The sequence below is a fragment of the Aotus nancymaae genome, unplaced genomic scaffold, assembly GCF_030222135.1.
Source record: "Aotus nancymaae isolate 86718 unplaced genomic scaffold, 86718_ANA_hifiasm-v0.15.2.pri h1tg000043l, whole genome shotgun sequence".
NCBI classification, from domain to species: domain Eukaryota; kingdom Metazoa; phylum Chordata; class Mammalia; order Primates; family Aotidae; genus Aotus; species Aotus nancymaae.
The window spans coordinates 15108918-15128680 of NW_026988457.1; the positions used below are offsets into that span (position 1 = coordinate 15108918).

Genomic DNA, 19763 nt, shown 5'->3' on the forward strand with positions numbered 1-19763 from the left:
ATAAAAATGACAAGATCAGGCTGAGTGAATTGCCCTTGACCCTTAAGCCTATATCATACCACCCTGATCAAGTGTTCCACATCTCCAGTATGGAAATGTTTATGAATTATCTTGGCCTCAGAAACTACAAAGCTTAAGACACTATATATGCACACCCAAGAAGCTGATGTGTAATTGATTAGTTCTTTTATCAATATAACTCATAGCTTCTGTTAGAGGGCTGAATAAACCCACAGCGGGTAAAGACAGATAAATAAGCAGGAAATCATCAGGGCCTTTGTTTATAGGATGCCTTTATGGAAACTAGAGGCACACATACACACCCAGGATCCCCATGGCTTAATGAGACATTGTAAATTCATGCAAATTAGAAAAAAAGGGCTGCTTCTTTCAGGTGGAGGTAATCCCACACTAAGACACATGGTTTGGTATGTATCTCAGCCACAGATTACACCTTAGCTGGGCAAGTGTGTGTAGTCACCAATCTGCACAACCATATAGAATGGACCTGAGATGATGTATTTCTTCACTTAAACACATACACATAAATAAAAGCCACACAAAAAAAGTTAGCAAGAAGGAGTCATACTAACAATACAAAGAATGTATATGAAGTACAACACTGTAGAGACTCAACATCTTTAAGAGACCAAAAACCAATGAGGGGACCATCATTGAAATGGAGACCAGTTGGTAGGTATACTTACAAAATGTCTTATACCTACTTCCTCAGTAAAAATAACTAGAAGAAATTCATATTTTCAGAACATAGAGATGTCAGGTCTGGGATTTGATTGGATTCCACTTACAAGCTAATAAGTTAGCCTGTCACTGTTTCATGGACACTGGAAGAAGACATGAAATTCCTGGATCAGAGACAAAGGACTTTATGACTCACGGCACTGTAGGCAGCATGAGCATCAGTTTATTTACATCTATTCTCTCTGGCCTCAAGTCTTATGGGGGCAAGAGGATAGATGCTGCACACATGGTGTGTTTGCATTGCAGTTGAGAAAATGCTTGGGGAATACACCATTTTTACAGCAGATACTTAGTGAGACCAGTCTTTGCCCTGGGGAGAACAAACCTCAACTCTCAAGGTTCCCAGCTAAATAAACAACTCTAAGAAATAGGTTAAAGAGTAGTCTTGGCACATCCAACAAAACATGAGTGCAAGAGGCCCTAGGGAGACACTCTCTTATCCAGCAAGAGAATATTAATATTCCTATTAAGAATGACTTAATAAGGAAATTGGTATTTGCATAAAACCACGTACTTATGAAATGCGCTATATATTTTCTCTTCATATTATTATTAGTAGTAGACTTAGAGCTGATTATGTCCACGTCTCAAGCATTACTCCTCAAGATTATCTACAACTTAAAGGGAAAAACCAGCAAGGCAAGACATGATGATGTACTCCAAAATCTGTGCATGGAACATTTAGAAATGAAATTTGCCGGGCGTGGTGACTCACGCCTGTAATCCCAGTACTTTGGGAGGCTGAGGTGGGTGGATCATGAGGTCAAGAGATCGAGACCATCCTGGTCAACGTGGTGAAACCCCATCTCTACTAAAAATACAAAAAATTAGCTGGGCATGATGGCGCTTGCCTGTAATCCCAGCTACTCAGGAGGCTGAGGCAGGAGAATTGCCTGAACCCAGGAGGCGGAGGTTGCGGTGAGCCGAGGTCACGCCATTGCACTCGAGCCTGGGTAACAAGAGCGAAACTCCGTCTCAAAAAAAAAAAGAAATGAAATTTATCGTTTCTGATTTTGAAAGAAACACACTTTTAAAAGAAAATTCAGAAAACTATTTTTAAAACATGTAAAAGTCACACATAATCCCATCCCTCAAAGATCACAATTACAATTTTATCTGGATGAATTTATTTTTCATCTATGTTCTATACATATTACACAGTTGCAATCATATTTTAAGTACAGTTGTATATTCTGCTTTCATTTATAAGTGGTTTTCCTAATTTGATTATATATGTAACATGCTTAATGCTCAATGGCTGCATAATATTATTGGTGCATCATACAACCACTCAACTATTTTAATTATTCACTATTATAAATAATCCTGCAGGATGTACAAAACATACCGTTTTCAACAGAACGTTATCCAGAAGAAAACGCGAATAGTCCTCTGAAATCAATACTCTGAACAGGAATGTGGGCTACATTTAAATTTTTCTTCCTTAGATAGCCCACTTATATTTCAAAAATCTCAGAGACAACATAATCATGTGATTAATTTCCACTCTTATGTTTGACTCCCTATTTTTAGATTTTTTTTTTGAGACGGAGTCTCACTCGGTCACCCAGGCTGGAGTGCAATGGCGCGACCTCAGCTCACTGCATCCTCCGCCTCCCAGGTTCAAGCAATTATCCTGCCTCGGCTGCCTGAGTAGCTGGGATTACAGGTGCATGCCACTGAGCCTGGCTAATTTTTGTGCTTTTTTAGTAGAGATGAGGTTTCACCACCTTGGCTAGGCTGGTCTTGAACTCCTGACCTCATGATCCACCCGCCTCAGTCTCCCAAAGTGCTGGGATTACAGGTGTGAACCACCACGCACGGCCGACTCCCTTTATTCTTAAACTAGAAGAGATGTAGTAGGCCCTACTCAACATTCACTCTCACTTCTGCCTTACTGATAGCACTTGTATATCATTCAGATAGACGATGTGCCCAGTGAAATGACTACAGCCACCAACCTTCTGTATAGGTAGGTATAATTATGTGATTAAGTTTGAGAAATTGAGATATAAGTGGAAGTCATTGAGAGGGATTTCTAGAAGTCTCCTTTAAATAGTGATAGACAAATAGAAAAAGCTGTTTTGTTATTTTCCTTCCTCCTGGAAGTTTGAAATGGTAGCTGGTACTCAAGCAGCCATCTTAATCAGTGAGGCACCCTGAATACGGAAGACATGATCAGGAATAGCGGAGCAGAAAGACAGAAGCAGTCTGGTGCTCTGTGACCATGAAACCACCACATTAGTGGTAATCTATTGCTGTACTGCCCGACTTCAAACCCTAATTCTGTTATTTCCTAACTGTACAACTTTGAGCAAATTATTTAGTTTTTTCATTTTTCCACCTGTAAAATAGGGATAACTATCCACTTCATAGAATATAAAGTGCTGTGAACCCCGAATAGCTGAAACAGGTCTCAGTTAATTTAAAAAGTTTATTTTGCCAAGGTTGAGGATGCGTCAATGACACAGCTTCAGGAGGTCCTGATAACATGTGTCCAAGGTGGTCAGAGTACAGTTTGGTTTTATACACTTTAGGGAGACATGAGACATCAAACAACATACGTACGATGAGCATTGGTTTGGTCCAGAAAGGCGGGACAACTGGAAGCCAGGAGGTGTCTTCCAGGTCACAGGTAGATAAGAGATAAATGGTTGCATTCCTTGAGTTTCTGATTACTATCTCCAAAGGAGGCAATCAGATGTACATTTATCTCAGTGAGCAGAGGCGTGACTTTGAATAGAATGGAAGGCAAGTTTGCCCTGAGCAGTCTCCAGCTTGACTTCTCCCTTCAAGATTTCTTGAAAGAAATCTTGGAGACCCCAAGATTTCTTTTTCATTTCACAGTGCTTAGAACAATGCCAGAAAATATTCTATTATAGTTTCCCATTATTTGTTCTAGACCAGCCCTAGACTACCTACCTTCAGACTTATTTTACGGGAAAGAAATAAACAAAGCCATAGATACTTGCTTAAGATACCTAGGGGGACATCTGTTTTATTGTATGTAATTATAATAACTATATATAACATATATGACATCTATTTTATGTGTAATAGAACCTAGCCCTGAATCACTAGTACATCTCCTTTATTCATGCTGTGACTCATTCCCTTTGCTGCATCTTCTTTCATAAATATACATCAAGATTTTTCTAATTATTTCTTTATATCCCTGTTTCTGGCTCTTTCTTTTAACATCTATATCCTGGTTCCTGATTTTTTTCCTTTAAATAATAAGGACCACTGCATGAAACAAAGTAGTACTTATAAATAATACATCTTAAAGATTGGTATATATATTTCCCCTGTAAATGGTAGTATGATTCTGAGCCCAGGCTTTTTTCATTAAATTATTTATTAAAGTATAATGTACCTACAGAAAACAACACAAATTTTAAGCATACAGCTTATTTCTTTTCTTATTTTTATTCAGTCTCTGTAGAGACTGTCAAAAATTGCCAGTGCCAACTATATTGCAAGTCGTCACAGCGGAGTATTGGGAAAAGTTTTCAATTAGCAATAATCACGCCTCGAGTAAACCTCATTGGCTACGATACTGCCACTGCGCAAAGCTGGTATACAGTTTCATAACAAAAGTTCTTTTACTTCAGGTTCCAAAAGAGAAAAGGAAAAAAATAAGAAGAGGCACAATTAGTTTTAGAATATCATCTACAATTACATTTCCCCCAATGTTTTAAGAAATTTTAAGCCTAACAAGCAAAGCTAAATATTAGTAAAATAAATACCTATATACTATTTATTTATATTTACCAGTTGTTAATGTTTTCCTACATTTGCTTTTTCTCTTTTTTAACCATATGAAAAGCTGCAGGGTCATAACACATCATCCCTAAATATTTTAGCATGTATCTTCTAAAAAAAAAAGTCTCATACTTAAACATAATAACATTATCACACCCAATAAATTTAACATTAATATTGCCTAAAGTCTATATTCAAATTTCCAAATTGTTTCCATTTAATATTCTTCCCTACCTTTACCTGATCCTAGATCCAATTATGGATTACACACTTCTGTTGTTTGACATGTGTCTGTAGACTCCTATAACCCCAGACAATTTCCTTGACTTTTTTTTCTTTCTTTCATGGTTGACATATTTGAAGAGTTCAGGTAGCTTTTCTTATAGAATGCTTCACAATCTGGATATAAGGAAATGATTATTTCCTCACGATTAGACTAGGTTAAACATTTTTAGAAAGAGTAATACATAGGAGAGGTCATCCAACATGCCACTGTGAGAACAAGGGTTGTTTTCTTGTACAACTAAATAATAAGCCAATGTGAAAAACATTGTCTATATGATGGAGTGCAATCACAGTTTAAAACAAAGATTAGAAAAAGAGTATCTGTCACCTTCTATTGGCAATAGAAATCAAAGGGCATTGTACTAGTCCATTCTCATGCTGCTAATAAAGACGTAACTGAGACTGGGTGATTTATAAAGAAAACGAGGTTTAATAGACTCACAGTTCCATATGGCAGGGGAGGTCTCATAATCATGCAGAAGGTGAAGGAAAAGAAAAAGTACATCTTACATTGCAGCAGGCAAGAGAGCATGTGCACAAGAACTGCCCTTTATAAACCATCAGGTCTCTTGAAACGTATTCACTATCACAAGAACAGCACAGGAAAAAACCACCCCCGTAATTCAATAACCTCCCTTGGGTCCCTCATACGATACATGGAGATTATGGGAGCTACAATTCAAGATGAGACATTGGTGGGAACACAGCCAAACCATGTCAGGCATCATGGCCCTAAGGTTTTCCACTTGGCATCAAGAGTCTAAAAGTGCAACCTATACTTTAAAGGTTTCTTTACACTAAACTCTTTGCAGTGTTTATTTCTAGGGTCAGAATTGCAAGGGACTTTCACATTCTGTATTATTTTTGTAATGTTTGAGTTTTTATAACAAGCAGATATGACTTTACTTTATAATTAGAGAAACATATTCCAAATATTTTTAATAGAGAAATATTTAATATAAAGATTTCTTAAAGCAGGGTCTCAGCTTTTCCTACAAGATCAGATAGCATAGGTTTCTGCTCTCACTAGTACATAGTAAAACACTGGGCAACACAAGCCCTTGAGTTTTAATGATGGTAAATGTCTTCAGTTTTTCTACAGGACTTTAATGGATTGCCTTTTAAGTCTTCATATTTGCAGGGGGTGGGGGACAAGGAATTACAAACATTACAGAACAGAGGAAACATCATCAGCCGATTCTCCGATATAGAACAGACCCTTCAAATGAAGTCTTCTCCCTTTGATTATTTCTTTTCCTCTAAAGCTTTTGTTTCAGATTCAAATACATTCTGAATAGATGCAATTAACCTTAATATGTATAACCTTACAGCACTCTACTGACTTTGAAGTAAGTAACCTTACTGTGTAATTGAACTAAGTTTCTTTTTTTCTCATTTCTGCTATGGTTCTACTGATTATTATAGGAATTATGTGTTTTCAAGCTTTCATCATCCTGTTGATTTATTGTTTCACTGTTTCAGCTGTCAAAGACTTTTTGAGCAATTCCCATTCATTTTTGATGATATTGTATTTGAACAAAAATGATTGCTCCCCAAGACCTGGCAGACCACAAATGTATACCATACTGAGGAATGGAAGCCAGTGCAGAAAAGTTGGAAATTCCTTCTAAACAGGACCATAATTTCTACCTTCCTGCACAAACAGGAGGGTAAATTTGATCTAATTAACCAAAATGCTTTTTCTTTTCATCTACCCTAACAATCTCTTCTGCCATGCATAGAACTGTGCTTTTCAAACTGTAGGAGGTAACCCTCTAATGGGTTATAAAATCAATTCAATGGATTTATTTTTAATGCAGAAGAATAGAAACATAATATATATATAATATTATATAATGCACATATAATCAAGGTGGAAATTGTTTTGTGAAATTTTTTCAGTTATATATACCCTAATGTATACTCAGACATGTACTAGGTCATGAAGTCAAATGAATTGCTCACTGTCGGCTATGATCAGAAGTCTGAAAAAATCCCTGGAAGTTACTATGTTGTTGAGGCTGCACAGTGACAGTGAGATAACTGCTCTAATGTCAGAAGCATTTGAACCAGAGTGACTCCATCTTCAATAGGGGCTGGGTAAAATAAGGCAGAGACCTACTAGGCTGCATTCCCAGATAGTTAAGGCATTCTAAGTCACAGGATGAGATAGGAGGTCAGCACAAGATACAGGTCATAAAGACCTTGCTGATAAAACAGGTTTCAGTAAAGAAGCTGGCTAAAATCCACCAAAACCAAGATGGCCACGAGAGTGACCTCTGGTCGTCCTCACTGCTACACTCTCACCAGCACCATGACAGTTTACAAATGCCATGGCAACATCAGGAAGTTACCCTATATGATCTAAAGAGGGGAAGCATGAATAATCCACCCCTTGTTTAGCAGAAAATTAAAATAACCATAAAAATGAGCAACCAGCAGGCCTCAGGGCTGCTCTGTCTATGGAGCAGCCATTCTTTATTCCTTTACTTTCTTAATAAACTTGCTTTCACTTTTGCCTTGAATTCTTTCTTGTGTAGGACCTTCTCTTGGGGTCTAGATCAGGACCCCTTGCCAGTAACACTAATATAAGGCTACCAAGCTCACTGTCATTTGTGAAAAGCAGCAAAACAAAGGGAATCCACATAGAAAATTTGCTCCTGCAAACCACTTCTCTATTCAAATCATTTTAAAGCTATGATGGGGTTCAGCACATGTTATCCCAAAATACGGCACCTTGGCATTTGAGAAAACAGCAGAAGCAGGAAGCCCTCTCTGACCTTTTCCTGCCTTTATCCCCTGAAGCAAGCCATAAAAAATTTCTCTGACCTTCCTCTAAGACAGGTCATAAGACCCTCATGTCAGAGGGATCCTCCCTCCTCCCTATACCCAGAGGAAAGGAATAGAGACATAGAGATGCAAAGAATTTGCACAAACAGGCCTTGCTAAGCTTCCCTAGTTTATTGTCTTTAGACCATGCTCCTTTTTAATCAATCTCATTTCTCTACAACTATTCACTCATCATCAAACTTAAGCATAAAGACATTTTTCCCTGGTTCTTTGGGTGTTCATTTTTGAGCACTCCTAAGTGCTATAAAACTTATGTTAAATGAATGGGTTTGATTTTCTCTTGTTAATCTATCTTTTGTTATAGGGATATCAGCCATGAACCTAGGGATAGGTAAGGAAAGAAATCTTCCCCCTCTCTGCAGCTGTAAGTGTCATATTACTGCTTCTATATTACCACTCTCTTTAGCCTATAGAATTTCTTTTTTCTTAGTGTCATTATAAAACAATGATAGGACCTTAGCTAGCTGCACTATCACTCCTTCTATCTATCCTCCATCTATACATCATATTCAAGATCCAGAATTTGGTAGACAGACACAGGTTTGAATACTGGTTTTGTCACTCAAAAAGCCATGAAATCTTGGAAAATCATTTAAATTTTCAAGACACAATTTCCTCATCTTTAAGGTAGCAAATGACTTATCATGAAGAGAATATTCCATAATGTACCTGACATACTTACCACAAGATCTAGCACATGGTTAATTATTGAAAACACATGAGCTCTTATTTGGTTTTAGTCTCTCAGGGGTACCTAGTTTAATTATTCCAGGTCATAACTGATTTACTTTATGCTACAAGATTGCAATGCTTCATCATATTTCTCATTTCAAAAATAAGTCAAATAGTATTCATATCTGGTAATCATTGAGACATCTACCCATCTCATTGAGACATGTCATTAGTAAGAGTTAAATATTATCTGTTGCTTTATAAACTTCCTGCACACTAGAGATTGACTTAAATAATCCCCTAATGAATAACCATCTATACTGAGCCATCAAGAAGGTTACTCATTACAATCAATCCCAGATACTCTCTTCTGATATACTATTATTTCGTAACATTAAAGGAACTCCAGCATGATTCAATTATCCATCTCCAGGGATGAGCACTAGCTGATGCATTCAGGCCCCTTAGCATCTATAAGCAGAATTTTATTTTCTCATAATCATAAAGACAGAAATTGAAATGTGGACATTGCAGTGAGGAAGAAATAGTGAAAGCAATTCTAATATGCTCTAATAAGTTTGTAAAAACTTGGGCTTAATTTCAGAATATTTTATGTAGCTGATTCAGATGCAAATAACGTGAGTCAAAATGGCTTAAGTTCTGTCTTACACATAAGAAACCAAACTTCAGGCTGGGCGTGGTGGCTCACGCCTGTAATCTAAGCACTTTGGAGGCCAAGGTGGGCGGATCACCTGAGGTCAGGAGTTCAAGACCAGCCTGACCAACGTGGTGAAACCTCGTCTTAAAAATAAATAAATAAATAAATAAATAAGAAACCAAACTTCAGAATTTTAGAAAATAGACATTAAATAGTGATGTTAGTGTTAAATAAAAATTTAGCACTATAACTTAGTGATTTTATTGTGTATATCCCACGTTGTATTCCATTTTATAGTTACAAAATACTTTACAAAATTTAACAATGCTTTTTAAGGAGTAAAGAGAGACAAATCAGGATTGGCCACAATGAAGTGCTCTTAGCAAACCATCATTTATTCTCCTTTTATCTCCCTTGAGAGTTTGAGGGTAAAGAGAAGGATTACAAAGGTTATTTTCTTCCCTCAAGCATAACAAACTGGTGGGACGCATTAAGGTTGGATTAAGGAAATTAGGAAACGTTCCCTGGGCCTTAAAAGAGGAAATGAGAAAAAGAATGGGTTTCCCCAATCTGCATGGATAGCATGGCAACAGCAGACATGAATAAGGTGTCTAAGCTGTTGTGGTTGCAGTAGGGTGTTTTAGAGACTGTATTAGTCTGGGTCCTTCAGAAACTGACACCAAGACAAGGATAGACATGCAAGAGATGAAAGGGGGAACAGGGGTAGGTAAGGAAAGCCTTGAGAACAAGACCGGGTCTGATTCCGACTGCCAAAACATAGGTAAAAGACAGCGAGAGAGGCTCTCCAAAAGAAAATTAGATTTATTCTGGACTGAGCATTGCAGTGGCAACACAGTGGGTATATTCAAAAAGGTAAAGGAAGACAAGGGTTTTTAAAGGAACAGTGAGGAGGGTGCAAGTTGTTTGAGACAAATATCCTTGGCTACAAGGATCAACAAGGGTAGCATCAGTCCAAGGTTGAACAGGCCGTTGCTAGGCAGATATCCTTGTAGAAGTAGGTTTTGTGTAAGGTTGTAGCTTTTCTGCAAAGTTGTAGTTTTTGCAGAGCCTTTTGTGAGAGTTCTTGTTACCGGGCATACGTGCGTGAGAATCCTCCCTTCACAGCCCCAGCTCCCCGTGTTTGACACAAGTGACCTCATTTTGATTCTGACAACTTTCATTCTATGAAATGACAAAGGGGAAGAGGATTGAGTGACAAGATCCTCAGACTGTTACACGTTTCTGAGAAAATCTTGGACAGGAATATAGGGAGTCTTCCAGCAAATGTTGCCTAATAGAAGAGTCCCATATGGGCCAGGAATGGGCTAGCACTGAAACCATCCCAAGAAAACTGTATAAAATTGATCAAGAGAAAAATAAAATAAAATCCAACCAGGCTTGCAGCAGCCATCATTAAGCCGGCTTGCCCTTTGGTCTACTTCCTTGTAGCTGCTTCTTGCTCGCTAGCCCAACTTTGAGCTATCCAATGGACAATCCCAAATTTTCTAGCCCCTCACCCTCCATGAGTCCCCTTAAAATCTTTGCCCAGGACCCCTGGAAGGAATGAATTTGAGGCTTGAGAATTCCTCCTGTTTCCTCACTGAGAACATTGTGATGATCAAACCCTTTCTCTGCTGCAAGTGCCATTGTCAGTGTCTGGGTCTGTTGCTGCACAGCAGACATATGAGCCTGGCAGTCCTGCAACAGCAGTGGCACCCTGGAATGCTCAGCCATTGGCTGGGACGGGTGCAGCACAAGCCAGCACTCATAGGCAAGGTGTAATGGATCCAAATGGGTGGCAGCTGGGGCTGTCAGCTGACTATGCTCCCCACTGTAAGTTCTTCTGAAGACAATCTGATTAACAAGTTTCTCTGGCTGTCCAGAGGCCATTTAAACTCCTGTGCTATAATAAAAAATAAATATTTGGTCATGGTCCCTGGTTCCTGGTTCCTGGGACAGAGCTCCCAAAACCCTGGGATTTCCCAGAGGGCTAAGTGTCTTTTGTATGCTAATGACTGTTGGTGCTTAAGAACCCAGACTGGTATCTAGAAAAATCAACTATGGGATTGGAGGGTTAAAACGTTCAGCCCCATCTCAATTTCTGGGGAGAAGAAGGGGCTGGAGATTTAATCACTGATGATAGCCACTGATTTAATCAATTATGCCTAGGTAATACAGCCTCAATAAAAGTTTTCGAACCATAAGGTTTGGTGGTCTTCCAGGTTGGTGAGCACATCAAAGTATCTGCCTAGAGTATAGAAACTCTTCACACCCCACTACATATCCCTTCATTCCCCAAGAGATGCCTTACACGTCTCTTCTACTTGACTGAGTTGTATCCTTTATAAGCCTGTCATCAAAAACGTAGTGATTTCTGTGAGTTTTGTGAGTCACTCCAGTGAATTATCAAAACCTGGGAAGGAGAGATGCATGGGAAGCCCCAGATCTGTAGTCTGCTGAGCAGTACAGGTAGCCTGGAGCCTCAATTTGCAGCTAGTGTCCGAAGTCTGAAGTGGGGGGCAGTCTTGTGAGACTAAGCCCTTAATTTGTGGGGTCCGCACTAACTCTGAGTAGTGTTAGAATGGAACTGTGGGAAAGCTACTGGGGTCAGAGTTAGTTGGTGTTAGAATGACATATTTGGTGTCAGGAAAACAAACTACGCAACTCCTCATTATCCTGTAGACCAAAGTTCAAACGTCATGTCTGAGGAAAGATTTCCCTGCTCCCAAAACCAGCTCAGACCCTGGCTTTCCTTGGAAGCTTGTCGAACCCAGGGCCCACAAGGCGCATGTAGCCCAGGTGGCTCAGGACAGCTTTGAATGAGGCCCAACACAATTCATAAACTTTCATAAAACATTAAGAGAATTTTTGTGTGTGATTTTTTTTTTTTAAGCTCATCCACTATCATTACTGTTTGTGTATTTTATGTGGACCCCGAGATGATTCTTCTTCCAATGTGACCCCAGGAAGCCAAAAGATTGGACACCCCTGCCTTACAGTATACATATTTATTCACATAATGATTAATAAATGCCTGTCCCATCAATTAGACAGTAAGCTTCATAAGGGCTTATGTTTTTGTTGAATAGTTATTTGTTCCTGGTTTTTCATTTGTTCTTTTAAGCTAGAGATCCTCTTATCTGATGGTGGTTATGAGGACTAAAAAAGTTAATATACATAGTGTGCTTTTACATACTAGGTATTACATAAGTGCTAATTTTTTTTTAATTCTTTTTATTTTCATTTTTATTTTTATTAGAGATGGGGTTTCTCCGTGTTGATCAGGCTGGTCTTGAACTCCCAACCTCAGGTGATCCCTCCTTCTTGGTCTCCCAAAGTGCAAGGATTACAGGTGTGAGCCACCACGCTGGCCATAAGTACTAATTTATTATTGCTCATATTTAAGTCTCTACAATACTAAGTATGAAGTAGGCCACAAATATGTTAAGAGTAACATAATTTACATACAAATTCAGCTCAAGTTAACTGTAAAATAAAATTCCACATTATAGGTTCATTTTCAAAATCTCTTTGTATTTTCTTCAAACAGCATCAAGCTCAAGGACCAGGTAAGGTTATAGACAAGTACATGAATGTGAACTAAACCCTATATTACTAGCACAGGCAAGACCCCATCTCCCAGAATTGGATAAAACTAGGTAAATGCATGTCTTTGTCTTACATTTATCTAGACGTGATATTAATGTAAACTATTTACAAAGAAGCAGAATATTAAAAGATAAAGGTTTACTTTGGATTAGAAGTTTGTGTAAGCTTCTCTGTTGTGTAGATAGCTTATGATATTTAAGGACAAGATAAAAATCACCAAATAAAAATATTTGGGAAAGCCAGTATGAACTAGTAAATACTTGTAATAACTGTAAATTCAAATTCCATGAAGAACTCAATCTTGTCTGAGAGACTATCAGAGGTACTCAGAATCATTTAATATATTAAGAGATAGCCATAGACTTTTACTAGTATATTTTGTTTCTATGCAAGTAGGTGATTGATTGATTGATTGACTGATTTGAGACAGGATCTCACTCCAGGCTGGAGTACAGTGGTGCAATTGCCCAGGCTGGAGTACAGTGGTGCAATCACAGCTCACTGTAATCTTGAGCTCTAGCTTTCCTCCTGCCTCAGCCTCTTAAGTAGCTGGGACTACAGGTATGTGCCACCATGCTCAGCTAATTTAAAGTTCTTTTTCTTTTCTATTTTTCTTTTGGGATGGAATCTCGCTCTGTCACTCAGGAAGGAGTGCAGTGGTGTGATCTTCGCTCACTGCAACCTCCGCCTTCCGGGTTCAAGCAATTCTCTGCCTCAGCCTCCTGAGCAGCTGGGATTACAGGTGCCTGCCACCACGCCCGGCTAATTTTTTCTTTGTAGAGACAAGGGTCTCCCTATGTTACTCCTGGACCCAAGTAATCTTCCCACATTGGCTTCCCAAAGTGCTGAGGTTACAGGCATGAGCCCCTATCCCTGACCATACAAGTAGGTGTTTTAAACCTGTGTGTGTGTATGTGTATGTGTGTGTGTGTGTGTGTCTTTAACAAGGCACAAACACTTGACTTAAGGGTGTTTAGTACTTTACCAGGCACAAGTACCAGCATAGTACTTTACCAGGCACAAAGTTATGTTTTATGCATACACACCTGGAAAAATTAAAACCCTATGAAATTGGTATTGTCTCATATTCAGTAATGAGAAAACTGAGGTGTGAAGTAGCTAAGGATCCTGTTCAAACAGAAAATGATGGCATAATCAGAACTTGAACGCAGGTCTACCTGGCATCAGAGCCCATGTTCCTAATCCCCACATGGGGGCTGCATGAGGAAATTAATGGAAGGATGCACGCAAAACAAGACAAATCCTTTACCATATAAATAAGTTCACATTATAAGCAAACAAATGAAGCTGTACTATTAAAGCATTAACTCTATCCTCTTTTTTCTTAATTTTTTTAAAATAAGAAAGTGCTTCTAATTTGTACCCAAAAATAAATAAAGTCTTATTTATTTTGAGGCAGGGGGCAGGCAGGTAATTCTACTGAGATATTATTTGCCATTCATTTTCCTCGGTTTTCCAACTCCATTAAAGGAAACAAATGAGAAAGTGAATCTAAGTAACTAATGGAGATGCGAGAAGAATTCAAAGTTCATCCAGACAGGATCTTAGACATCAAACCCCTAAAAGGGAATATATAATTCTACACTTACTGCAACTGGTTCATGTGGAAAAAAAGGAGGACTCTGTGAGAGATAACTAAACTCTTCCTGGTATTTTTTAATGGTTTATTTGAAAATCTTTTTAGGAATTGCAGGGTTTTAAGACCCGGATAACCAATCAGAAAACTGTCTCTTCTGAGCAATTTGATCTAACAAGATTCCAGGGTAATTATGACCAAATAAGAAAACAGATAGATGCAACTGTTAATACTTATGTGACGATATGAGCTTACAAATAAATGGTTAGATCTAAACAAATGCTTTTTAAAAAGTCATGCAAATGGTATTCATCATTAACTACTCATGGACATGAGACCATATGTCTATGACCTTTGTTACTGTTAAGTACTATAGCTTGTATATTTCAAAGTAAAGGCCTGCTTCTATTGTGGTGAGACACCAATTATTCTGAGGAGGAGAGAAATGCAACAATCTCTAATTGATTTCCAGCTTATCTGCCCCATATAAGGGTGAACCTAAGCTGAATAATAATATTAAAGTCCTGGTACTTTCAAAAGCTAAGGGATGAAAGAAAATCTGCTGTTTATCAGTCATAAGGTTATATACTGTTTCTTAGCAACCAGGGTTTGTCTTTCATACAACTAGAAGTCGATGAAAAAGGAGACACTAAAAATAAAACCATTTGGACAGTTCCAGTTCACAGAGGCAGCACTTTAAAGGCAGTGACATTGTGATAAACCATATTGTTGACTTAAAGTTCATTCCATTGGGTGAAAAGAGAGGTCCATGACACCTGCATAATAAATGTTTCCCGGATACTCACTGCAGTCCCTGAACCAAAAGCCAGGAATAAATGCTACCTATCTGTTCCTGCATAGAGCACACATCAACAGGGACAAGAGATACTACCGTCACTCACCTCCTCACTCTCTCAGCTCCACTCCTCTGGTTGTAAGAGGCTAGTTTATCTGGGAGTCTTGCTGGGATTCAGGCTTGCTCCTAGCTAGAGGCAGAATTTGAATTTTCTACACCATGTCACGTTTCCTGTTGACCCTTACCTGTTAGTGTCTGATGCAGTAATTCCATTTAGGGCACCAAGTTTTGTTATTTTGTTTTGTTTTGAGACAGAGTCTCGCTCTGTTGCCCAAGCTGGGGTGCAATGGTGTGATCTTGGCTCACTGCAACCTCCGCCTCCTGGGTTCAAGCGATTCTCCTACCTCAGCCTCCGAAGTAGCTGGGACTACAGGTGCATGCTACCACATGCAGCTCATTTTTTATTTTTAGTAAAGACGGGGTTTCACCATATTGGCCAGGCTGGTTTCGAACTCCTGACGTTAGGTGATCTGCCCGCCCTGGCCTCCCAAAGTGCTGGGATTACAGGCTTGAGCCAACGCGCCCTACCAGGCACCAAGTTTTTAAAAACAGTAAGGGAAAATCTATTTCCATACTGGTTGGAGTATGAGTTCTGGAGATACCTGGAAAATAACATCTTACTGGATGCCTAGGCGGTTTCTAAACACCATTATCTTTCAATTCTGTCGTCAGTCACCAAAGTCAGGAGAGTAATGTTCCTGGAAGGAACCGGCCTGGATATTTACTAGAGGACTGCAAACTAGCCGACTCAATTTATAAGGAAAGGCATGAATGCTTTCATTAAAGCAAATGAGCTTTTTCATTCAGTCAAAATCCCTGTGGTTTCAAACTCCAAGGACCACAAAGGTGCTTGTGAGTATGTCTGGGGCCCGGGCTCCCGCCCCCAAGACAGGTTGTTAAAACACTTACTGCCTCTGACCCGCTTGCACGATGCTCTCCCGCGAAGGGCTCTCGGGGGCTGCCTCCAAACCCTGTCTCTGGTCTTGCAGCGGGCCCAGCTCCGCGTGCCGCCCATAAGGGTTCCGGGGGTCCCGGGCCGGGCGGGAGGCAGGGGAGGCGCCGAGCCCAGAGCTCACCACTCTACTGCGGGTGTACATGGTTCACAGCCCGCGGGTCCCGGGCCGCCGGCCGCTGCTGGAGAGATGCGGCTGGGGCGCCTGGCGAGTCTCGAGATGCGATCCCAAAGTGCAAGGGCAGCGGTTTTAACAGCTGAGTTTCGGTTTCTCCGTATCAGCTGCAGAGAACTTCCTCATCCTTTCTCCACTGAGGCGCCCTCCCGCCTTATCGCGGGTTAACAGCCAGGGGGATGTTGACGAGCTGGCTTGGTTCGCTACAGGTGAGACCGTTTAAAGTCTCACGATCACCTTAGAGGTTAATCAGAATAACTGTGACCAGCCACAGACACTTGTTGAGCGATTAGCCCGTAAAGTGACTGCAATCCTGAAAGATACTTGAGAAACTGTTTAACAGGTAACTCTAATTTAAGGTTACCGCTGGATATTTGAGACTGTAAAAAAATATTAACCTTAAAATACCAGAGATTAGGTCAGTAGCTAAAATCATCTCAACAAAATGTTGCCTTTTATCAGGAATGACTGCTGTGTGGCTGTTACCAATGCAGACACTTTCAAGTTACAGGAAATGGAAACTGAAATCAAAAGAAAACAAAAACCAAAACCCACAAAGATGGAGAAGTAAGGTAGACATGATTCTCCAGGCAGCCTTGCTAAGTAATTAACTAGACATTTGAGAACTATTAAATACCTGCTCTGTGCAGAGCAGTGTGCAATGGTGATGTGGGGCCATTTAAAAATACAGATTTGTGGCCAGGCACGGTGGCTCAAGCCTGTAATCCCAGCACTTTGGGAGGCCAAGGCAGGTGGATCACCTGAGGTTGGGAGTTCGAGACCAGCCTGACCAACATAAAGAAAACTCTTCTCTACTGAAAATATAAAGTTAGCCAGGCATAGCGACACATGCCCTTAATCCCAGCTACTTGGGAGGCTGAGGCAGGAGAATCGCTTGAATCCAGGAGGTGGAGGTTGTGGTGAGTCGAGATTGCACCATTGCACTCCAGCCTGGGCAACAAGAGTGAAACTCCGTCATATATATATATATATATATATATATATTTATATATGGATTTGCAAGACTCAGTTTCTGTAGGTCCATGGGTGAACTCTGGCATTCACATTTTTGAAAAGCTCTGAGATGATTCTGAGGTGTGCCAGGGTTATCGCCAGTGTCACAATGCTGTCCTACACAAAGATGAGTGAAGGCCCTTCCCTCACATTACCTGCATTCTGGGAGTATTCTAGGAGACAGGTAAACAAATGGGAATGCCACTTTGGGATAAATGAAATAACAGCTGTGGAGGCACAGGGAATCTAGGGATTAGCCTTCTGAGTAAATTAGGAAAAGGGACATTTGAGAATGAGCCACCAAAGACATAGGAATTCACCAGGAAGAAGATGCCATGGCAGAGGCTTGTCACTTGGTGTGTACTTAATTCCAGGGTTTGTCATGTGGCTGGAGCACCACAGCCTTAGGTCAGCAAGGCACTTAGGAGCTGGACTGTCTTCCTTATAGTATTGGTGCTTAGAACAGAAAGACAAATGCAGGTTTGATGGCTAACAAAAGAATGAAATTGAAGCATGGGCAAGGGTGGGACCGGAGAGTAGAAAATAATGACAAGGATAGTGGTAGGAAAGGCAGTCAGGGTTTCTATGCCATCCTAAGGCATTAGAGTTTTGTAGAGTAGGCCAGAGTTTCACATATTTCAGTAAGCATCTGAACCACTTGGTGGAGGGTGTTTTAAAACTGATTTATGGACAGGTGTGGTGGTTCACACTTGTAATCCCAGCACTTTGGAAGGCCAGGGCAGGAGGATCACCTGAGGTCAGGAGTTCAAGACCAGCCTGGCCAACATGAGTAAACCCTGCCTCTACTAAACCTTAGCCAGGCATAGTGGCGGGTGCCTGTAATCCCAGCTACCATGGCGACTGAGACATGAGAATCGCTTGAACTCAAGAGGCAGAGGTTGCAGTGAGCTGAGACCATGCCACTGCATGCACTCCAGCCTAGGTGACAGAGAGAGACTCTGTCTCAAAAAAAAAAAAAAAAAAAAAGAGTTTCTGATTCAGGTCTGCAATGGGGCCCAAGGATTTGCATTTCTAAGAAATTACCAGTTGATACCATTGATGCCAGTCTCAGGATCACCCTTTGGGAACCACTGTTGTAGGCAATGGGGAAGGCACAGGAAGTTTCTCAATAGGGCAGTTATGCAATAATATCTGTTTGACAACATTAGCTACTAACAGTGTGAGACAGAGATTGAAAGATAAAGAGACTGAAATCGGGAAGGTAAAGTCAGAGCCTAATTATATCTAGGAAAGAAATACAGATCTGAGCTAAGGCAATCCGGAAAGCAGGAAGCAAAATTAAGACATTTCACATAGGCCAGTCTCAGTTGCTTACCCCTATAATCCCAGCACTTTTGGAGGCTGAGGCAGGAGGATCACCAGAGGCCAGGAGTTTAAAGCCAGCCTGGGCAACATGGTTAAGACCTCATCTCTACAAAACAAATAAATAAAACATAAAAGACATTTCACATGAGAGATTAGCATAGATAAAAACTAGATGAAAGGGAGAATTAAGTACTGGAAGGCAACAGAAGAAGGGGAGATTGCTTTTGCAGTAGCAGTACTTTGAAACCAGCTCTGCCGCATACTGGTCACACAACCAAGTCCATCTCTTAATTCCTCCAGAGGCCCAGTTTCCTCTTCTGCTTCATGTTGGTATTGTGAGGAATAGAGATCGTCCACATCAGTGGTTCTCAAATGGAGTTGATTTTTCCTCTAGCAGACATCTGGCAAAGCCTGGAGATATTTTTAATTGTGAGGCCTCACAGAGGGTAGGTGCTACTAACATCTAGTGTATAAAGGCCTGGGATGCTGCTAAACATCTTACAGTGCACAGAATAGGCCCACATGACAAAGAGATGTCCTGCCCCAAGTGTCAATAGCATTGAAGTTGAAAAATCCTGGCCGGGCGCGGTGGCTCAAGCCTGTAATCCCAGCACTTTGGGAGGCCGAGCCGGGTGGATCACGAGGTCAAGAGATAGAGACCATCCTGGTCAACATGGTGAAACCCCGTCTCTACTAATACAAAAAATTAGCTGGGCACGGTGGCGCGTGCCTGTAATCCCAGCTACTCAGGAGGCTGAGGCAGGAGAATTGCCTGAACCCAGGAGGCGGAGGTTGCGGTGAGCCGAGATCGCGCCATTGCACTCCAGCCTGGGTATCAAGAGCGAAACTCCGTCTCAAAAAAAAAAAAAAAAAAGAAAAATCCTTATCTTCATGATATGCCTACCTTAGGGCCCCAGTAATTTAATGGCTGCTGTCTTTAGGGTGACGTTTAGCTTTGTGACTGGATAGGAGGTAGAACCATTAACTTAGAGGAGGGACAAGCTTTTTTTTTCCCTTTTATTTATTTATTTTTTTTTTCCCACCCTCACCTCCAGAGGAGGGACAAGCTTTGAAGGAAGTTCTAAGTGTCTGTTTAGGTGCCTTTGGGTGTGAGGTACCTGTGGGGTGGGAAACGCAGACCTGGAGACTAACAGAAAGAGGAAGCACGTGGCCTTTCTGGAGGCCATCTTCCACATTGTTTTTCGCCAGGAAAATTCCCCTGGAACTCTTGTTTCAGAGGAC

General features: G+C 40.5%; 1 protein-coding gene and 1 non-coding gene across 2 annotated transcripts in view; both read right to left on the minus strand.

The window, feature by feature from the left end:
• Positions 1-16166, minus strand: part of EPSTI1 (epithelial stromal interaction 1) — a 97625-nt gene extending 81459 nt beyond the window's left edge. Inside the window, exon 1 of the mRNA XM_064361781.1 lies at positions 15964-16166. Within this exon, the coding sequence (XP_064217851.1) occupies positions 15964-16151 (188 nt within the window). The 5' untranslated portion in view covers positions 16152-16166. The remainder of the gene's footprint in view (positions 1-15963) is intronic.
• Positions 4199-4339, minus strand: LOC135268810 (U4 spliceosomal RNA). Its single transcript, XR_010337147.1, has one exon. It is a non-coding gene; the product is annotated as a U4 spliceosomal RNA (small nuclear RNA).
• Positions 16167-19763: the final 3597 nt, after the last annotated feature.